This window comes from Chenopodium quinoa, unplaced genomic scaffold (genome assembly GCF_001683475.1).
Source record: "Chenopodium quinoa cultivar QQ74 unplaced genomic scaffold, ASM168347v1, whole genome shotgun sequence".
In the NCBI taxonomy this organism is placed as follows: domain Eukaryota; kingdom Viridiplantae; phylum Streptophyta; class Magnoliopsida; order Caryophyllales; family Amaranthaceae; genus Chenopodium; species Chenopodium quinoa.
This window is the reverse complement of record NW_018743331.1, coordinates 8,261,638-8,276,379: the sequence shown is the minus strand read 5'-3', so window position 1 is coordinate 8,276,379 and position 14,742 is coordinate 8,261,638. Positions and strand designations below refer to the sequence as shown.

The following is a 14,742-nucleotide window of genomic DNA, read 5'->3' as shown; positions in this document are numbered from 1 at the left end:
TCCCAACTAAACAAATGAACAACACAGGAAACCCTAAATCGCTAAACTCACTGGAAAACCCTACATTACATAAACTAATACTTCATAACAACAAACAAAAGTCACAAATTCAACATTTACACATAAATTCATAATTCGAGAAGTGTTTTGCGCCCATACCTTCAATCAAACAACGAAGTTAGTAGCAGCTACCTACAATTTACGTACCAACCACACCGCAGTAAACTTCTTTTTTTAACAACATTGTTTTTTTCATTTGCATAATTAATTAAAAAATCTAAAATAATTAAAAAACAATACTTTTCTTAAAAAAAATCACTTGTTCTTTTGACCGAAAAAAAATTTAAGCTTTTTTCATGGCTTCCTCTCTTTCTCCCTCTCTTTACTATTACCCCACTCTGGATTTTCTCTCTCCTCCCTTCTCCCATGGCTTCCAATTCCCTCTCCTCCTTCGAAAATGGCTCCTACCCCTAAAAAAACCCAACCTATTCCACAAACAAAACAATGAGCAAACCCTAATTTCCCCCTTTGAAATCTCGCTGAATCCTCCCGCGCACCATGATTCCACAATTGCTCGCAATATTCGCAGATAATTCAACTTCAACAGCAGGAATTCCTCTGCTATCAAGGACCTGCCTCGCCTTCACCTTCGTTATCACTTATTGCACCGATTTCAACATATGATTGCCTAATTATTTAAAAATAAAAATTAATAAGCAGAAATTAACATGAAAAACAATAATTTGCAGCTAAATTAAATGGAAGAATTTACGATAAAAATGATTGGATCGTAAGTTTAACCCTAACAGAGGCATTTACGACATCTTCAAACTTCCGAGTCTTGCACTGACAATTTTCCTACAGATTTTGATGTTTGATTTCGACTTGGAGATGGATGATGTTCAACACGAAGAAGATGAAGAGGAGAGAGAATTGTCGAGTCTTTGAATTTCTAAAATTGAAGTAAGACTGGTTTTTTTTTTTTTTTTTTTTTTTTGGTTGAAATTCAGTTCATGGACATGTTTGTTTTTTTGGCTGAATTTACATATGATGTCATGTATCATGTTATTGTTAGGTAGTGGGCCACATAACTTCTAGAGGTCTCTAAACTATTTATCATCATACCATTTGCCACATTAGATAGAAAGATTCTTTTTTTTAATTAAAATTCTGATGAAAAAAAAAATTTAAAACAAATTATTAATGAGTAATAGTCCCTAAACTTTTGCTGACTAGGCTAGGCCCCTCAACCTTTTGGTCAAAAATACCAAGAGTGGTGGTTGAGGGACTAAAAGTGCACAAATGAGTATTTGGTGACCAAAAGTGCACAAATAAAAAAGTACAAGGACCGTATTTATGCTTTACTTACATCATGTGTGTGCTTGTATTATTGCTTTGTTACCAACCTTATCATCATATGACGCATGACACAAAACTTCAGCGGTTCGAATCAAATTAAATCAGATTAGGTACTAATACTCGGTATTAGATTACATTAGATTAGATGAGTTTTAGATTAAATAGATTAGATGAGTTTTAGATTAAATAGATTAGATTAGTCTTTATCATGAGCTATAAGACGACCATAGAAAGAAACTAGCACTTCAAAGATGAAGGCCTTTTCATGCTTCTCACACTCAAAACACTCCCTTTTTTCCTCCTCTCAAATCACCCCAATTCCCAATAATGATGAATCCATCTTCAAATTCAATCAAAACCCAGTTCAATTCACCCCAAAATTCCCCCAAAAAACCCCTAATTTCCCCTCATTATCCCTAAATTCATCTCAAAATCCAACCCCAGAAAATCTCCCACCATTAGTAGTAGTAGGATCAGCAAATGCAGACATATACGTCGAAATCGACAGACTCCCAAAAGAAGGAGAAACAATCTCAGCAAAATCAGGTCAAACTTTAGCAGGAGGAAAAGGAGCAAATCAAGCAGTTTGTGGGGGTAAACTTTTATACCCAACTTACTTTTTTGGGCAAATTGGTGAAGATGCTAATGGTAGATTGATTTCTGAGGAATTGAAAAATGGTGGGGTTTTTCTGGATTATCTTAGGAATGTTAGTGGTGCTCCTACTGGTCATGCTGTTGTTATGCTTCAATCGAATGGCGAAAACTCGATCATCATTGTTGGTGGTGCTAATATGAGTTGTTGGCCGGATGAGATTGATGATGCAGATTTGGAGATTGTTAGGAATGCTGGGATTGTTCTTCTTCAGAGGGAAATTCCTGATTCTGTCAATATTCAAGTTGCTAAGGTCTGTTTTTATTTGTTATTTGGTAATATGATTTTAAAGTTGTGTTTTTAAGGGTTTTATCTTGAAGTTGTGCATTTTGTGTGTGTAAAACTAATTTGATTTGATGATATGGATATATATATATGTGATGTTATAATGGGTGCTAGAAACATAATGAACTAACAATCGAAGAATGACAAAGATTTCACGTGGTTTCTAAACGATTTATTAGCAATGCCAGTCCATTTGTACAGGGGAGTATGATATATTAGGATTTTTGAGTTGTTGAAGGTTCTATATAGAATTACTAGGTGTTACCCTGCAGAGCAATTACAGGTTTCAATGCTTCTCCTGTAGCCTAACATAGACTCTGTAGTCTGAACTAGATTGATTCAAGTATCAAGGCATCCCAACGCTATTAATCACTATTGGTATTTGAGTAATAAATAATCAAACTGTTTCGATTTTTTCTTAGAAGAGTTTCCAACACTTATCAGATCAAAGAGTGATCAAACTATGTCCAATGCTAAAATTGGTACAGTATCTCCTTGAGAGTTTAGACCCTCTGCTTTATTCTGAATTCCTCTATTGTGAGTGTTACATGATCATATTCGCTTGATAGGTAAGCTATTAAGATTGAGAGATGAAAACTACGAAGGTGTAAAGAAATTTGAAACCTGAGGGGGGCTGTGAGAACACCTTGTTTGGCAGCTCAGCAGTTGGAAAGTGAAGAAGACTTTGCTAAACAAGTAACAATGTGATCACCCTGGACCAGCCACTGGCAGCCATATGTGCTTTAGGTCTAGAAGGAACAATTCAGTGTATTAAAAAATACAGCTTAAATACTATATCTAGGTTCCCCGTTTTATTAGTTATATCTGCAAAATCAGGAGGAAAATATGAATCCAAGACTGCTAGTGACCGAAGTCTAGCTTCTGCTATTCATCCTAGAACTTTAAACTGGTCTGTCTTTAACAAAAATGATGCATAAAGTGTGAAATAAGTTTCTTGAGAGAGAAAGTTTCTCTCGAAACTTCCCACCGACCCCTAGCAAAAGCAGCTCGCCGCTGGCCACTTTGCTTCTTTCACTGGTCGCCGGCGAGCCTAGTTAAAAGGCCCGATTCCGATCCCGGTGTCTAGTTTGTCTAGCTTGTTGCTTTTCATCTTAACCTCCGGCTATAAAGAGACTATGGTGTTTAGCGTCTAGTTCTCGAACGACAAGGTTAGTTAATTGATTTTTCCTTCTTTTCTCAAGCTAGATCCTGTGTTATATGCAGTAGGTTGGATGTTGTGTCTTTTGCCTTTCTTTGCCTTTTGAAGTGGTAGCCTTGTTATCTACTCCTAGTTTTTATTAGTGTTCTTTAACCTGGTTCTTTTGGAAGGTATGGAGGAAGAACATAGATTGTCTACCATCTTGGTCCACCTTTTAGATGTCCTAGACGAGGGTGATATCGACGAATTATTCAAAAACAGATAGCCTTGAGGAGGCTATTTTCTATGTGACTTCATTGAAATTAGATGGGAATTCACTCTTCAATAAAGGTGAAGTGTCCAATGCTTTTGATACATACAACAAGGCCTTCAAATATCTTTGTGTCACTCTTTCTGCCATTTATGATGATGTTCTAGCCACAAATATCAACCTTGATCATAGGGACCTTATCATCTCCTTACATTTGAACATTGTGGCATGTGCAATCAAATTAAATAAGTTGAGCAAAGCCATTGTCTCGTGTTCTGTGGTTTTGATGGTTGATAAGAGAAATGTGAAAGCTCCCTTTAGAAGGGGCTTGGCCCTTGTAAAGTCCAGAAGCTAGGAGAAGGCGTATATTGATCTACTGGAAGCAAGAGCAATAGAACCAAAAAATAAGGAAATTGTTCAGACAATTAAGAATGTGGAGAATATCTTGTTTGGAGAACTCAGAGATGGTGATGTTGACTTAAGCAAGAATCAGCATGTCAATGTGCATTTAGGGTGATGAAGTTCAAAGACTTAAAGGGAGATACCAACCTCTTCCCAGGCCCCAAGTAGTGATGAAAGGAGCTCGAGAAGGGGATAACACTATCGAACCCTCCGCGACAACTGGTAATGAAGAGACCAACCAATTAGAAACGAATGAGGTGCACATGGAGGTTGGGAAGTCAAAGAACTCTAGTCTGGAAGGACCTCCTGTAAGTAAGAACCAATGTGGTGAAGTTGTCTATGTGAACAAACGGAATCCATCCAAACGTATGAAGCTGTCACAAGTGGATGCTATCAAGCTAAGGAAAGGGAAAGAACTTTACTTCTTTCAAGCTCACTCAATGTCATTTTTGAAGGTTCATACCTTCACCAAAAAATCTAATATCTCGAGGGAGACACCCCACAATTTCAAGTTGAGGGAAGCAGCGGTCTCCAATCCGGATCTCACAAGCAACGAGGTCCCCCATGAGGCTTTTTCGAAGAAGCCTCTGAATACAATGGAAGAGCATCAATTTAAGATTGAACCCCATTCAAGGCAGGACAACAGGGTAGCAAAGACAGTTCACCAGACACAATGGCTATCTGGAATGAGGACAGGAAAGACAACTCTAATGCGCCCAACAAGAAGGCAAGGAGGCTCATAGAGAGGAGACAAAGATCAACCACACCGGAAAGTCGAAAAGGTATGGCCAACCAAGCTCTAAGATTGAAGAAGAAGAACAAGAGAATGATCAACAGCTCAACCACTCACCGTGTAGGACGAAAAAGGAAAATGGATACCCATAATCTTGTTGTTCAAGCAGGAGTAAATGGGACCGGATGATCTGGTAGGATTTTGCTTTGTGCTTGTCAAAAAGAAAAAAGAAAAAAAAAAAAAACACAAAAATGATGCATAGCTTTTCATAATTTCGTACGGCTAAGATGCAAAACAGTGAAGCAATGTAGCTTATGCATCACAGTTTTCTCCAAATCCTGCTCATCCAATCATGAAAAGCTAACTGAGATAGAAGTTTCTGCTATACTGGTATACCCTACTTTAAAGGAATATTGAAAAGGACATATCGGTTCATAATAAACTGATAATGCTTTACCCCTTTTCTTAATATGGAGTACATCACTTTTGTATCAACATATGTGACGAGAAGCATGTTTTAGTCTTTTCTATCACTTGTTCTAGAATAGTTTCAGCCTCGTTTAAGAACTGGCTGAAAGATCGTAGTGCGGTGGTTCCACTTGGCAATTTAATATGAGTGTGAGCAGTTTTTCTATCCACTCCCTTTCATTATGCGATAAGTTAACTCAAGGAATGAAGAGGTAATGTATATCTAGGCATCAAAATATGTAAGGCTTGATCTGGCTAGAATGTGGCTGTTTGACACTTGAGACCTTCTAGATGGTGCAAATGAAGATGACTTTTGTAAGAAAATGTAACTACCAATGAATAAGAAAATCTCAAGAGTCAGGAGGTCATCAGGATTTTGGAAGGCATTAGCAAAGAGGGGCGTCTGTTCTTTTGTTGTAATTAATGCATTTTAAGTGCGCTTAAAAGCGTGGGTGAGGTGAAAGCAAAGATCACAATGGAATGGTGTTGATAAAAATAAGATAATTTGGGTCACTTCAATTTAAAACTAAAGGGCAAAGTGTGGGTTTTGTTTTTTCTGTGTAGCTTGTCTAGTGCTGGTAGAAGTGCAGAATTTGGTTTATAAGATGATTTATCTTGGTGGTGCAAGTAATTTTGGCTATTTTGGTTCCAAATTCTAAAAGGTTACTTAGTTTAATGATTTATCTTGGTGGTGTAATTATTTTTTCAAAAAGTGTTTTTTCACGAAAATTTTCTGAAACACTTCCTGTAATTAAATGTTTGTTTTTGTATTCTAGTCTTTTTTCCCATTTGTTCAATAATTGTTGATCCTTTTTTTTTATTTACTATATGGTTTTTGTGTTTCAAGCATGGTGAGCAAAATACATCGAAAAAGATTTGAAGAAATTATTTAAGAAATATCCTTGAGTTATTTCTTTTAACCTGCGCTTGTGCATTATACATTGTTGATGCTGGTAAAAGCAAGCAGGTCACTTTGTGTATGTGCAATGTCAATTTAACTGCTCAAGAGACCGTAATCAAGCCTATCCTTTCTGCACCAATGTGGCCCAACAAAGACCATTTTGATTATGGACAGGGCACTGACTTTATATAATGCTTACTTAAAATGTAGAAGAATTGTGTTGCTCATTCCAATTGACCTGCAAGATTCAAATTAGCTTCATTAAATTATTGTGAGTTTGGATCTTTTCCTGTTCAGCTGGCTCTTCCTTTAATATCCTATCTACCTTTACAATAATTTACAAGAAATGTGTTTCTCATTCCAATTAACCCGCAAGATTCAAATTAGCTTCATTTAATAATTTTTGTGTTTGGGTGTTTTTCTGTTCAGCTGGCTCATCCTTTAATATTAACCCTATTTTACATTTAAAATTTTTCTATTCACACTTGTAAATATTCTTGTTGGCTGAAATTTTCCAGGCTGCAAGAAATGCAGGGGTTCCTGTTATCTTGGATGCTGGGGGAATGGATTCTCCTTTTCCACCAGAGCTGCTAAAATTTGTTGATATTCTGAGTCCCAATGAAAGTGAACTTTCTCGTTTGACAGGGATGCCGACTGAAAGTTTTGAGCAAGTTAGTCAAGCTGTGACAAAGTGTTATGGAATGGTGAGCTCAATATGTTTTTTTTTTACTAATCTCGCCATTTTTAGTTCTGATGTTTGATGTCTGTTTTTCCATATTGTGAGAACCAGCTACTCATTTCATATCCAACTGTACCACAACACTTAATGTATAACTATGAATCATTAGTAATGAAACTAAATGCAGAGTTAATTAAGTTATTTTATACTTTTATTGACTGCCATTGTTTGCAGGGTGTAAAGAAGGTATTGGTCAAACTTGGGGATAAAGGTTCAGCCTTATTTGTGGAAGGTGAAGAACCGGTCAAGCAGCCCATTATATTGGCTCCAAAGGTCCTTGATACAACTGGAGCTGGCGATACTTTCACAGCCGCTTTTGCTGTAGCCCTCGTTGAGGGTCGATCAAAGCAAGAATGTTTGAGATTTGCTGGTATGACACTTGCTTCACACGGTCACACCCCTTTTTCTTGTCATTATTATTCATGCAATTGGAAGAAATATGAACAAATATTCTTGTACACGCTCTTTGTTCAGCTGCGGCCGCATCTCTTTGTGTTCAAGTCAAAGGAGCAATTCCAAGCATGCCTGATCGTGATTCTGTATTGAAGCTTCTCGGGTCTTCTTAGTGTACCGGTTTCATTACAGCAACTTGCACATAGAGGGTGTTTGTTATTTTGTTTCTTTCATTTTTCTTTAGTCTTTCCTTTTTCTCTATTTATAAGAAATAAATCATCAGGGGCTGAGTGATGGATGGTACTGGTGGACGCTCCAAAGGCTGCCACAACAATATTCAGGTGTAGAAAGGAGTAGAAATAAGCTTGGTAGAAAGCTGTTTAATTAGGTTTTATCAAGGATCAGTGAGAATGCAAGCTTTGCATAATTTTGTGGATTGGGGAGCATGTAAGCTTGGTAGGAAGTTAATTGACTGACTTTGTAATTTTTATGCAACCCTTGTGTGTGGTTTCCTTTTCGACCTATTTAAAACTTTGTCACCTTCAACCTTACACTTATTTCCTCATAATACAACTATTTGACCACACCTGACCTTACCATATTAGCTACTTTCTTTGAATTAAGACATAATAAAAGGTTAAGTTCATAGATGATGTCTTATTTAGAAAGTAAGAATTTATTTACCTTGCCAACACAATATTTACAAAATTATTTCTGGAGATAAGAAAATTTTATTTTGTCCATTTCAGAATATAATTCAGAGATTGTAGGTTTGTACTTTTGCACTGATGAGAACTTATAATAGACGCTCAAACTGATTTATAACGAACCTAGAGCTCGAAATCAGGAGTTTGAGATTGTCCTTATCTACTTACCCTACCGGAAGGGTATAAGGCCAGAGCATTTCCAGTAGACTATCAATTGTCTTACTCGAGCTTTAGAATGCGCATAACCCTTATCCAGGCCCCTGCGTCGGTCACAGATTGGAAAGGGTAAGAGCAATCACCAAAGTCTTTGCTGGTTTACTGGTCAGTGAATTACGTTTGGTGCTGGAATGCTGGTGTCGGTTTAATGAGCGTGTACATGTGATACTACTTAATCAGAAGACTGTTCCTTACATAGACTCCATAAATTCAAAGATGCTTGATTTTATATGGCTTTGTTTTGGATAATTTGTTAGTACAATCAAATCTACACATCTACTAATCTGCACCAGTGAAAATGGCATGGCTGTTGCTCCCTTTTGCCCTTGAACACGGGTTTTGTAGAGGAAAGATTGTAGAATGGTAGTGCTATTGTGTAATTGTGTTTGTGTCCTTACATTTGGTAAAGATGGCTAGTTTGCTCATTAAATGCTCTAGATGTTAAAGAAGCCTCAGTTTATCCTTTTTCCAAGTTCTTATAATCATTTTCCAAATAAACGATCTTTGTTTATCTAGAAACAAAAATCGTTGGTCTTTTTTTCAAATTAAGATATAATCATTTTCCAAACCTTTTTCTAAGTTCTTATAATAATCTCTTATATACTATGTACACAAATTCTTATATGTGGTTTATCACACCGTATGACCAACTCGTAATGGGGGTTACTTCGCTGGTATTATAGGGGTTACTTGGTCAGTGTTACAAGGGTTACTTTGTCAGTGTTATAGGGGGTTATCTGGTCAATGTTACAAGGGTTACTCGGTTAGTGTTATAGGGGTTACTTTGTTCTTTTACTGCCGGTTATATGGTATGGCCAAACGCATACAAGACGGATTCTACTATGTATATATGTTAGGATATTTTATTTTATAAATCAATTATCATGTGCTTACTTATCACAACATCAAGACTAATTCCGTCAAATCAACGAAGATTTTTTTTTCTTTTTTCTCATTGTATTTGTTTGCAATCTTTAGCATTTTCATAGATAATTCATAATTTCATACTTCATTATCATCACAACCCTAATCTACACTTACTCCCCTCATAAGTCATACCCATACAAGAATCACAACAACATCAAGAACAACGAGAACCTTAGCACAACTAATCTCTACGAGAGTCCTCTCTAGAATACTAGAGCCGCACCCTAGCCACCGCTAATCTCCTCCACTGTTCTTTGCTTCTTCTCACCAACTAAGCTTCAATTTATTTTCAATTAAATAAAGTATTTGTTGTTTACTCGAACTCATCTGTCGGAAAGTTCGATTTCTTGGACTGAGTGGTGGTACTTTCACTCCGCCCACCTCTGTTTTGCTTCCGCTTTTCTGTTCACAGGTGACCCCCAAGTTCATCGGCGACACTTCCCAGATCACAGGTGACGATATTCATAGTCTTTTTTTTTTCCTTTCCCCACTTAAAATGTCAGGAACTCAAACTCTCAACCATTCGTTTTCGCACCCTTTTGTAAATAAACCCCAAAATTCCCTCGAAACAGGGAATTGTGATCCTCCAACTTCAGATTTCCTCCCTACTTCCCACTTCCCACTTCCATCTTGTCTTTGGCAAATTTTTAGATTATCGAAATTTCTCGGAGAGCCGTATTCAAAACTGGGTTTCCACTCACTGGACTACGTTTTGGAAAATCTCTGTCCAAAAGCATAAGAACATCTTCCTGTTTCTGTGTGAAGATGCCCGTGACAGAGACGCTTTGTTAGAGCAAGGGTCAGCAACATACCAGGCTGCGTTCCTACTCTTCAAGCCTTGGAAGCAGGGCGATTCCTTAAGGGATATCAGATTTGAGGATGCTCCTATATGGGTTCACCTTGATGAGGTACCTTTGATCTTATGTGAGATTAATGTCTTTAAACCAGTGCTTGCTTTGGCCGGTAGCATTTTGTATGCTGATGAACCCCATCCAAGATCAATTAGATGCTCCCTTAGAGTAAAATTACAATTACATGTTTTCGGACCGCTATTGCCTGGATTCTACTTGGACCTCGGGAACTCAGAGTTTAAATGGATTAATATCAGTTATGATAATTTGTTTATTTTATGCTCTAGGTGTAACAGAGTTGGCCATAAGAAGAATTCCTGCAATTTTAATCCATATATGTCTGCTCCTTTACTCGTCAATACGAATGGTTTGTGTTTATCTGCCACTCATCCCTTCCATCGCCTTTCAAAGCTGAATATTGGCTTGAAAAGAATTGAAAAATTCAGAACCACCAGAGTGAATCTTCGGAGTAGTGGTAGAATCATTAACACTCCTCAACATCATGCAGACCCCCAGAGCAGCCACTCCAAAAAAAAGTCTCTTATTTTTGCTACTCCATCCATCTCACCTTTGAAAAAGAAGAAATTATGCTCTGAACCAATATCACCTTTTACACTTGCTTCAAAAGGACCTAACAGCACACTAAAACAACCCAACTTCCCAATCCACAAAAAAAACCCTCCCCTAATCTAAAGAGAAACCAACACTACTCTTTTACTACTCTACTTAGGAGAAAGAAGAGAGCAAAAACCCCAAGTTACCAAAACGAGGACAGCAATAGAAGACCATATTCTTTCAAGCAGCCAAAACCTCCTTTTTGGGATAAGGGCCGAAAGATAGTGGGGGACTGGTCTCCTAGCAGATCGGAGACTTCTGGGGGTTAGTCTTCTGATGTGTAGTCAATTAAAGTGAAGAGCCGGCCGTGTTCGCCGATTTGCCATGATAGGGGTAAGGTTATGGACAATGCCGGGGCTAAAATTGCAAATTATTTATGGGGTCCTGTTCAACTTTATAAAATGGGGCCTTCTACTCGATATATTTAACACCCAATTTTTATTTGATAAAAAAATTTGTTACATCAGAAAATTCGTCAAAATTAAATTTTAAATCCTAGAAATCACTTAAAAAGAGTAGCTTTGTTTGCATGTTTTGTAGCAAAATCATCGATTACATTCTCTATATCGACTTCATCTAAAAGATCAGATTCAATTGCCATCAAAGCGAGTCCATTTAATCTTTCTTGTGACATGGTCGTCCTTAAGTACGATTTCAGCAACTTTAACTTTGAAAAACTCCGTTCTGCAGAAGCAACAGTTACAGGAATTGTTAATAATATTCTATATGCAATTGTTGCATTTGGGAAGCAAGTATATCGTTTTAAAAAATTTAATAAATCAATTGCTCCCATTTTCTCCTTGGGTAAAAACTCTCTAAACCATGTTAATTCAACAAATAAATCTTGTCCATCAACATCAGAAGCCTCACCTTTTTTAAGAGCATTTTCAAAATTAAAACAACAAGATAAAAGTTTCTCATCATCCATTGAATGCAATTTATCAGAATTGAACAAAAAGCCAAAGATATTCTCATACAATTCATATTGTTCAAACCTTTTTTCCAATGATGCAATAGTTTGATCCACAATGTATATAAAATATTGGATTCTAAAAGATTCCTCAGGAGATAATAGTGTTTCATCACCATCTATTTCATCAAATTGTCTTTTTCTACGTATTATGCGTCTTTGAGGAAATATAGGATCAATTCCAATTTCAATAGCTATTTTTTTTTTGCAATATCCATGGCCTTTGAAAAACCATTCTCTCTATATTTTTTAAAAAAGGAAATCAGTCCTTTAATCTCACTAATGGCAATATCAATCAACATATCCTGGGATTGTAATTATTTACTAACAAAGTTTACAGCACATAAAATTTCATACCAAATGATTGTAGCAAGCAAAAATTCAAAACTACCAAGCTCATTATTTGCTAAAGATCTAGCTTCACTTTGAAGTTTATGGTCATTATCAGCATCAGCTACTTCAGCTACTTCAAGTAATGCTTCACGTAACTCAGTTATTTGAAATCTAATTGCTTTGATACTTTCAACACGACTTTCCCATCAAGTGGCAGATAATGATTTAAGAGTTAAACCTTTAACATTTTCTTTTAAAATATGCCATCTCTTGGTAGAACTAACAAATATAGTATAAATGCGTTGGACAATTCCAAAGAATTCCCTTGCTTTAGGTGAAGCATTTGCAATGTCACACAAAACTAAATTAAGACTATGACAACCACATGGAGAATAAAAAGCTCTAGGATTCAAATCCAATAGTCTCTTTTGCACACCTTGATGTTTACCTTTCATGTTAGAACCATTATCATATCCTTGTCCCCTGATATTATCTATGTCAAGATCATGAGCTATTAACACATTTTCTAACACTTTAAACAGTCCTAGACCAGTAGTATCATTAACTTGTAAGAACTCAATGAAAAATTCTTTTACTTTATAAGAATTTGAACATTTATCAACACACCTTAAAATTAAAGTCATTTGTTCTTGATGACTAGCATCAGGTGTACAATCCAACATCACAGAAAAATATTTTGCTTCTTTTATTTTTTTTTTATAACAGCATCACTGATTTTAGAAGCAAGTAAGAGTATTAATTCATTCTGAATATCATGGCTAAGATAATGATGATGAATAATTCCATTCTCAATACGATGAACATGCTCAATAATCACAGGATCAAACTCAGCCAACATTTCAATCAAACCTAAAAAATTTCCATTGCTACTTTTATACAACCTTTCGTGTTTCCCACGAAATGCAAGGTTATTTTTACCAAGAAACTTCACAGTAGCAATTATTCTAATAATGACACTTTTCCAATACTCTTTTTCTTTTTGAAATTGGTCTTGGGCAACTTTGTCTATTGTTTCATTATTTTTCAATATATTTCTTAGTTCACACCAAGCAGCCATGCTCAAAACGTGATCAACACTTGTTTCATGTTCTTTAAGTCTATGACTAATATGTGACCAATCATTATATCCTTCATTAACCAAATTGCCTTTTCCATGACCCTTTTGGAAGATTTTACAGCAAAAACAAAATACTTTGTCAATTTCTTTACAATAAACAAGCCAATCTCTATCACATGTTTCACCATTAGGCAAATATCTAGTATACAAATTTGAAGTAAATCTCCTAGATACTTTGTCTTTAGGGCCTTTCACTATGGTTAAGTCTCTTTTAGGGCCATTGATAGCCAAAATATCAATCGACTTTTGATCAAGAGCTCCCCATATCCTTGGATCATATATATCATGAGAAACAAAATCATTTTCTTAAACATTGTGAATATTATGGTCTAAATTTTCTTCCACATTTTGTTCAAAACCATCTACATTATTCACATTCACATCATCTTGCTCAACATTAATATTATTATCATCAACATTAACATTGGCATTATTCACATCTACATTATCATTATCAATATTAACATTATCACCACTAACATTATTTTCATCTAACAACTCTGAGTCAATAGGATCTTCACTTGATTGTGGCACTTTAAAAAAAAACTTATCTAAAGCACCTTTTTGTGATTGAATGAATTGATCTTATTTCTTTTTTTTACTACGTTTTTCATGTCCAGATGGGTACTTCCGAAACATATTAAACACAATTGCACAAAATACTTGATAGAGAGGAAAAATATCACATAGCTTGTAATAAGCCAACAATTGAATTCAACAGATCCGAAATCGCTAATTGCTATGTATAATCCAATTTTCCATTATCAATCTCTGTAATCTGTGTAAAAAAAAAAAAAAAAAAAAAAAAAAAAAAAAAAAAAACCTATCAGTAATTAAAAATAAAATTAAAGGAGCAAATGAAAAAATAAACAACAAATTATTCAACAATCCCACTATTCCCACCCACAAAATTCTGAAAGTGTTCTTCTGCTCATACAACAAAAAATAAACAATAAAATTAAATGAGCAAATGAAACTCTGAAAGTGTTCTTCTGCTCCCACAATCCCACGATTCCCACCCACAAAATTCAACAAAAAAAAAGTTAATAAAAATCAGAAAAATGCAATTAAATTAAACAACAAGAAATAATTGAACATACCCAGATATTAAAATTTAACAAAAAATAGTATCCGGGATGAATCCGAAATTCCGAATAAGTTTGTGATGTTTTTTTTTTCCGATTACTAGCTATAGCCTATACTCACAATACTTGAAAAGAACTTTGGAATTAAGATTATCTTAAATATTTCTTTTTTATTTGTAAATTTGAAAGAGTAAATAAAATTCATATATAGGAAAAATTGGGAGATTAACAACGGTTTAATAATTAATTTCATCTTCAAATTGAAGATTTAACCGTTGAAATATGAACTAATATTGGGAAAATTAATTTTGGGAGATGAAAATTTTGAAAATTAATTGAATAATTGTAGAAAATGAAGAAGATAAAAAAATAAAGTAAATGAAAAATATAAAGTTTAGAAGATGTATAGTTTTTTTTGGAATTGAAATAATAGATTGAAAATTTTTGGGGAAAAACCGAAAAAGGAAATCAGATTTTTTTGGGCGGAGTTTCTGAGACTATTGAATACATGTCTACATTCAATGTATCAAGCCAGCTGTCAGCTACCAAAAAATTTAGA

The 14,742-nt window shown here is 35.4% G+C and overlaps 1 protein-coding gene and 1 pseudogene across 1 annotated transcript; one reads left to right on the top strand and one right to left on the bottom strand.

Annotated features, from left to right (window-relative positions):
* Nucleotides 1-1,535: 1,535 nt before the first annotated feature.
* On the top strand, nucleotides 1,536-7,925 carry LOC110737884 (ribokinase-like). Its single transcript, XM_021918235.1, has 4 exons — nucleotides 1,536-2,264; nucleotides 6,728-6,913; nucleotides 7,123-7,318; nucleotides 7,423-7,925. The coding sequence occupies exons 1-4, from the start codon at nucleotides 1,611-1,613 to the stop codon at nucleotides 7,512-7,514; spliced, it is 1,128 nt and encodes a 375-aa protein (XP_021773927.1). The 5' UTR covers nucleotides 1,536-1,610; the 3' UTR covers nucleotides 7,515-7,925.
* Nucleotides 7,926-11,145: 3,220 nt separating this feature from the next.
* On the bottom strand, nucleotides 11,146-13,737 carry LOC110737599 (annotated as a pseudogene).
* Between the last annotated feature and the right edge of the window lie 1,005 nt (nucleotides 13,738-14,742).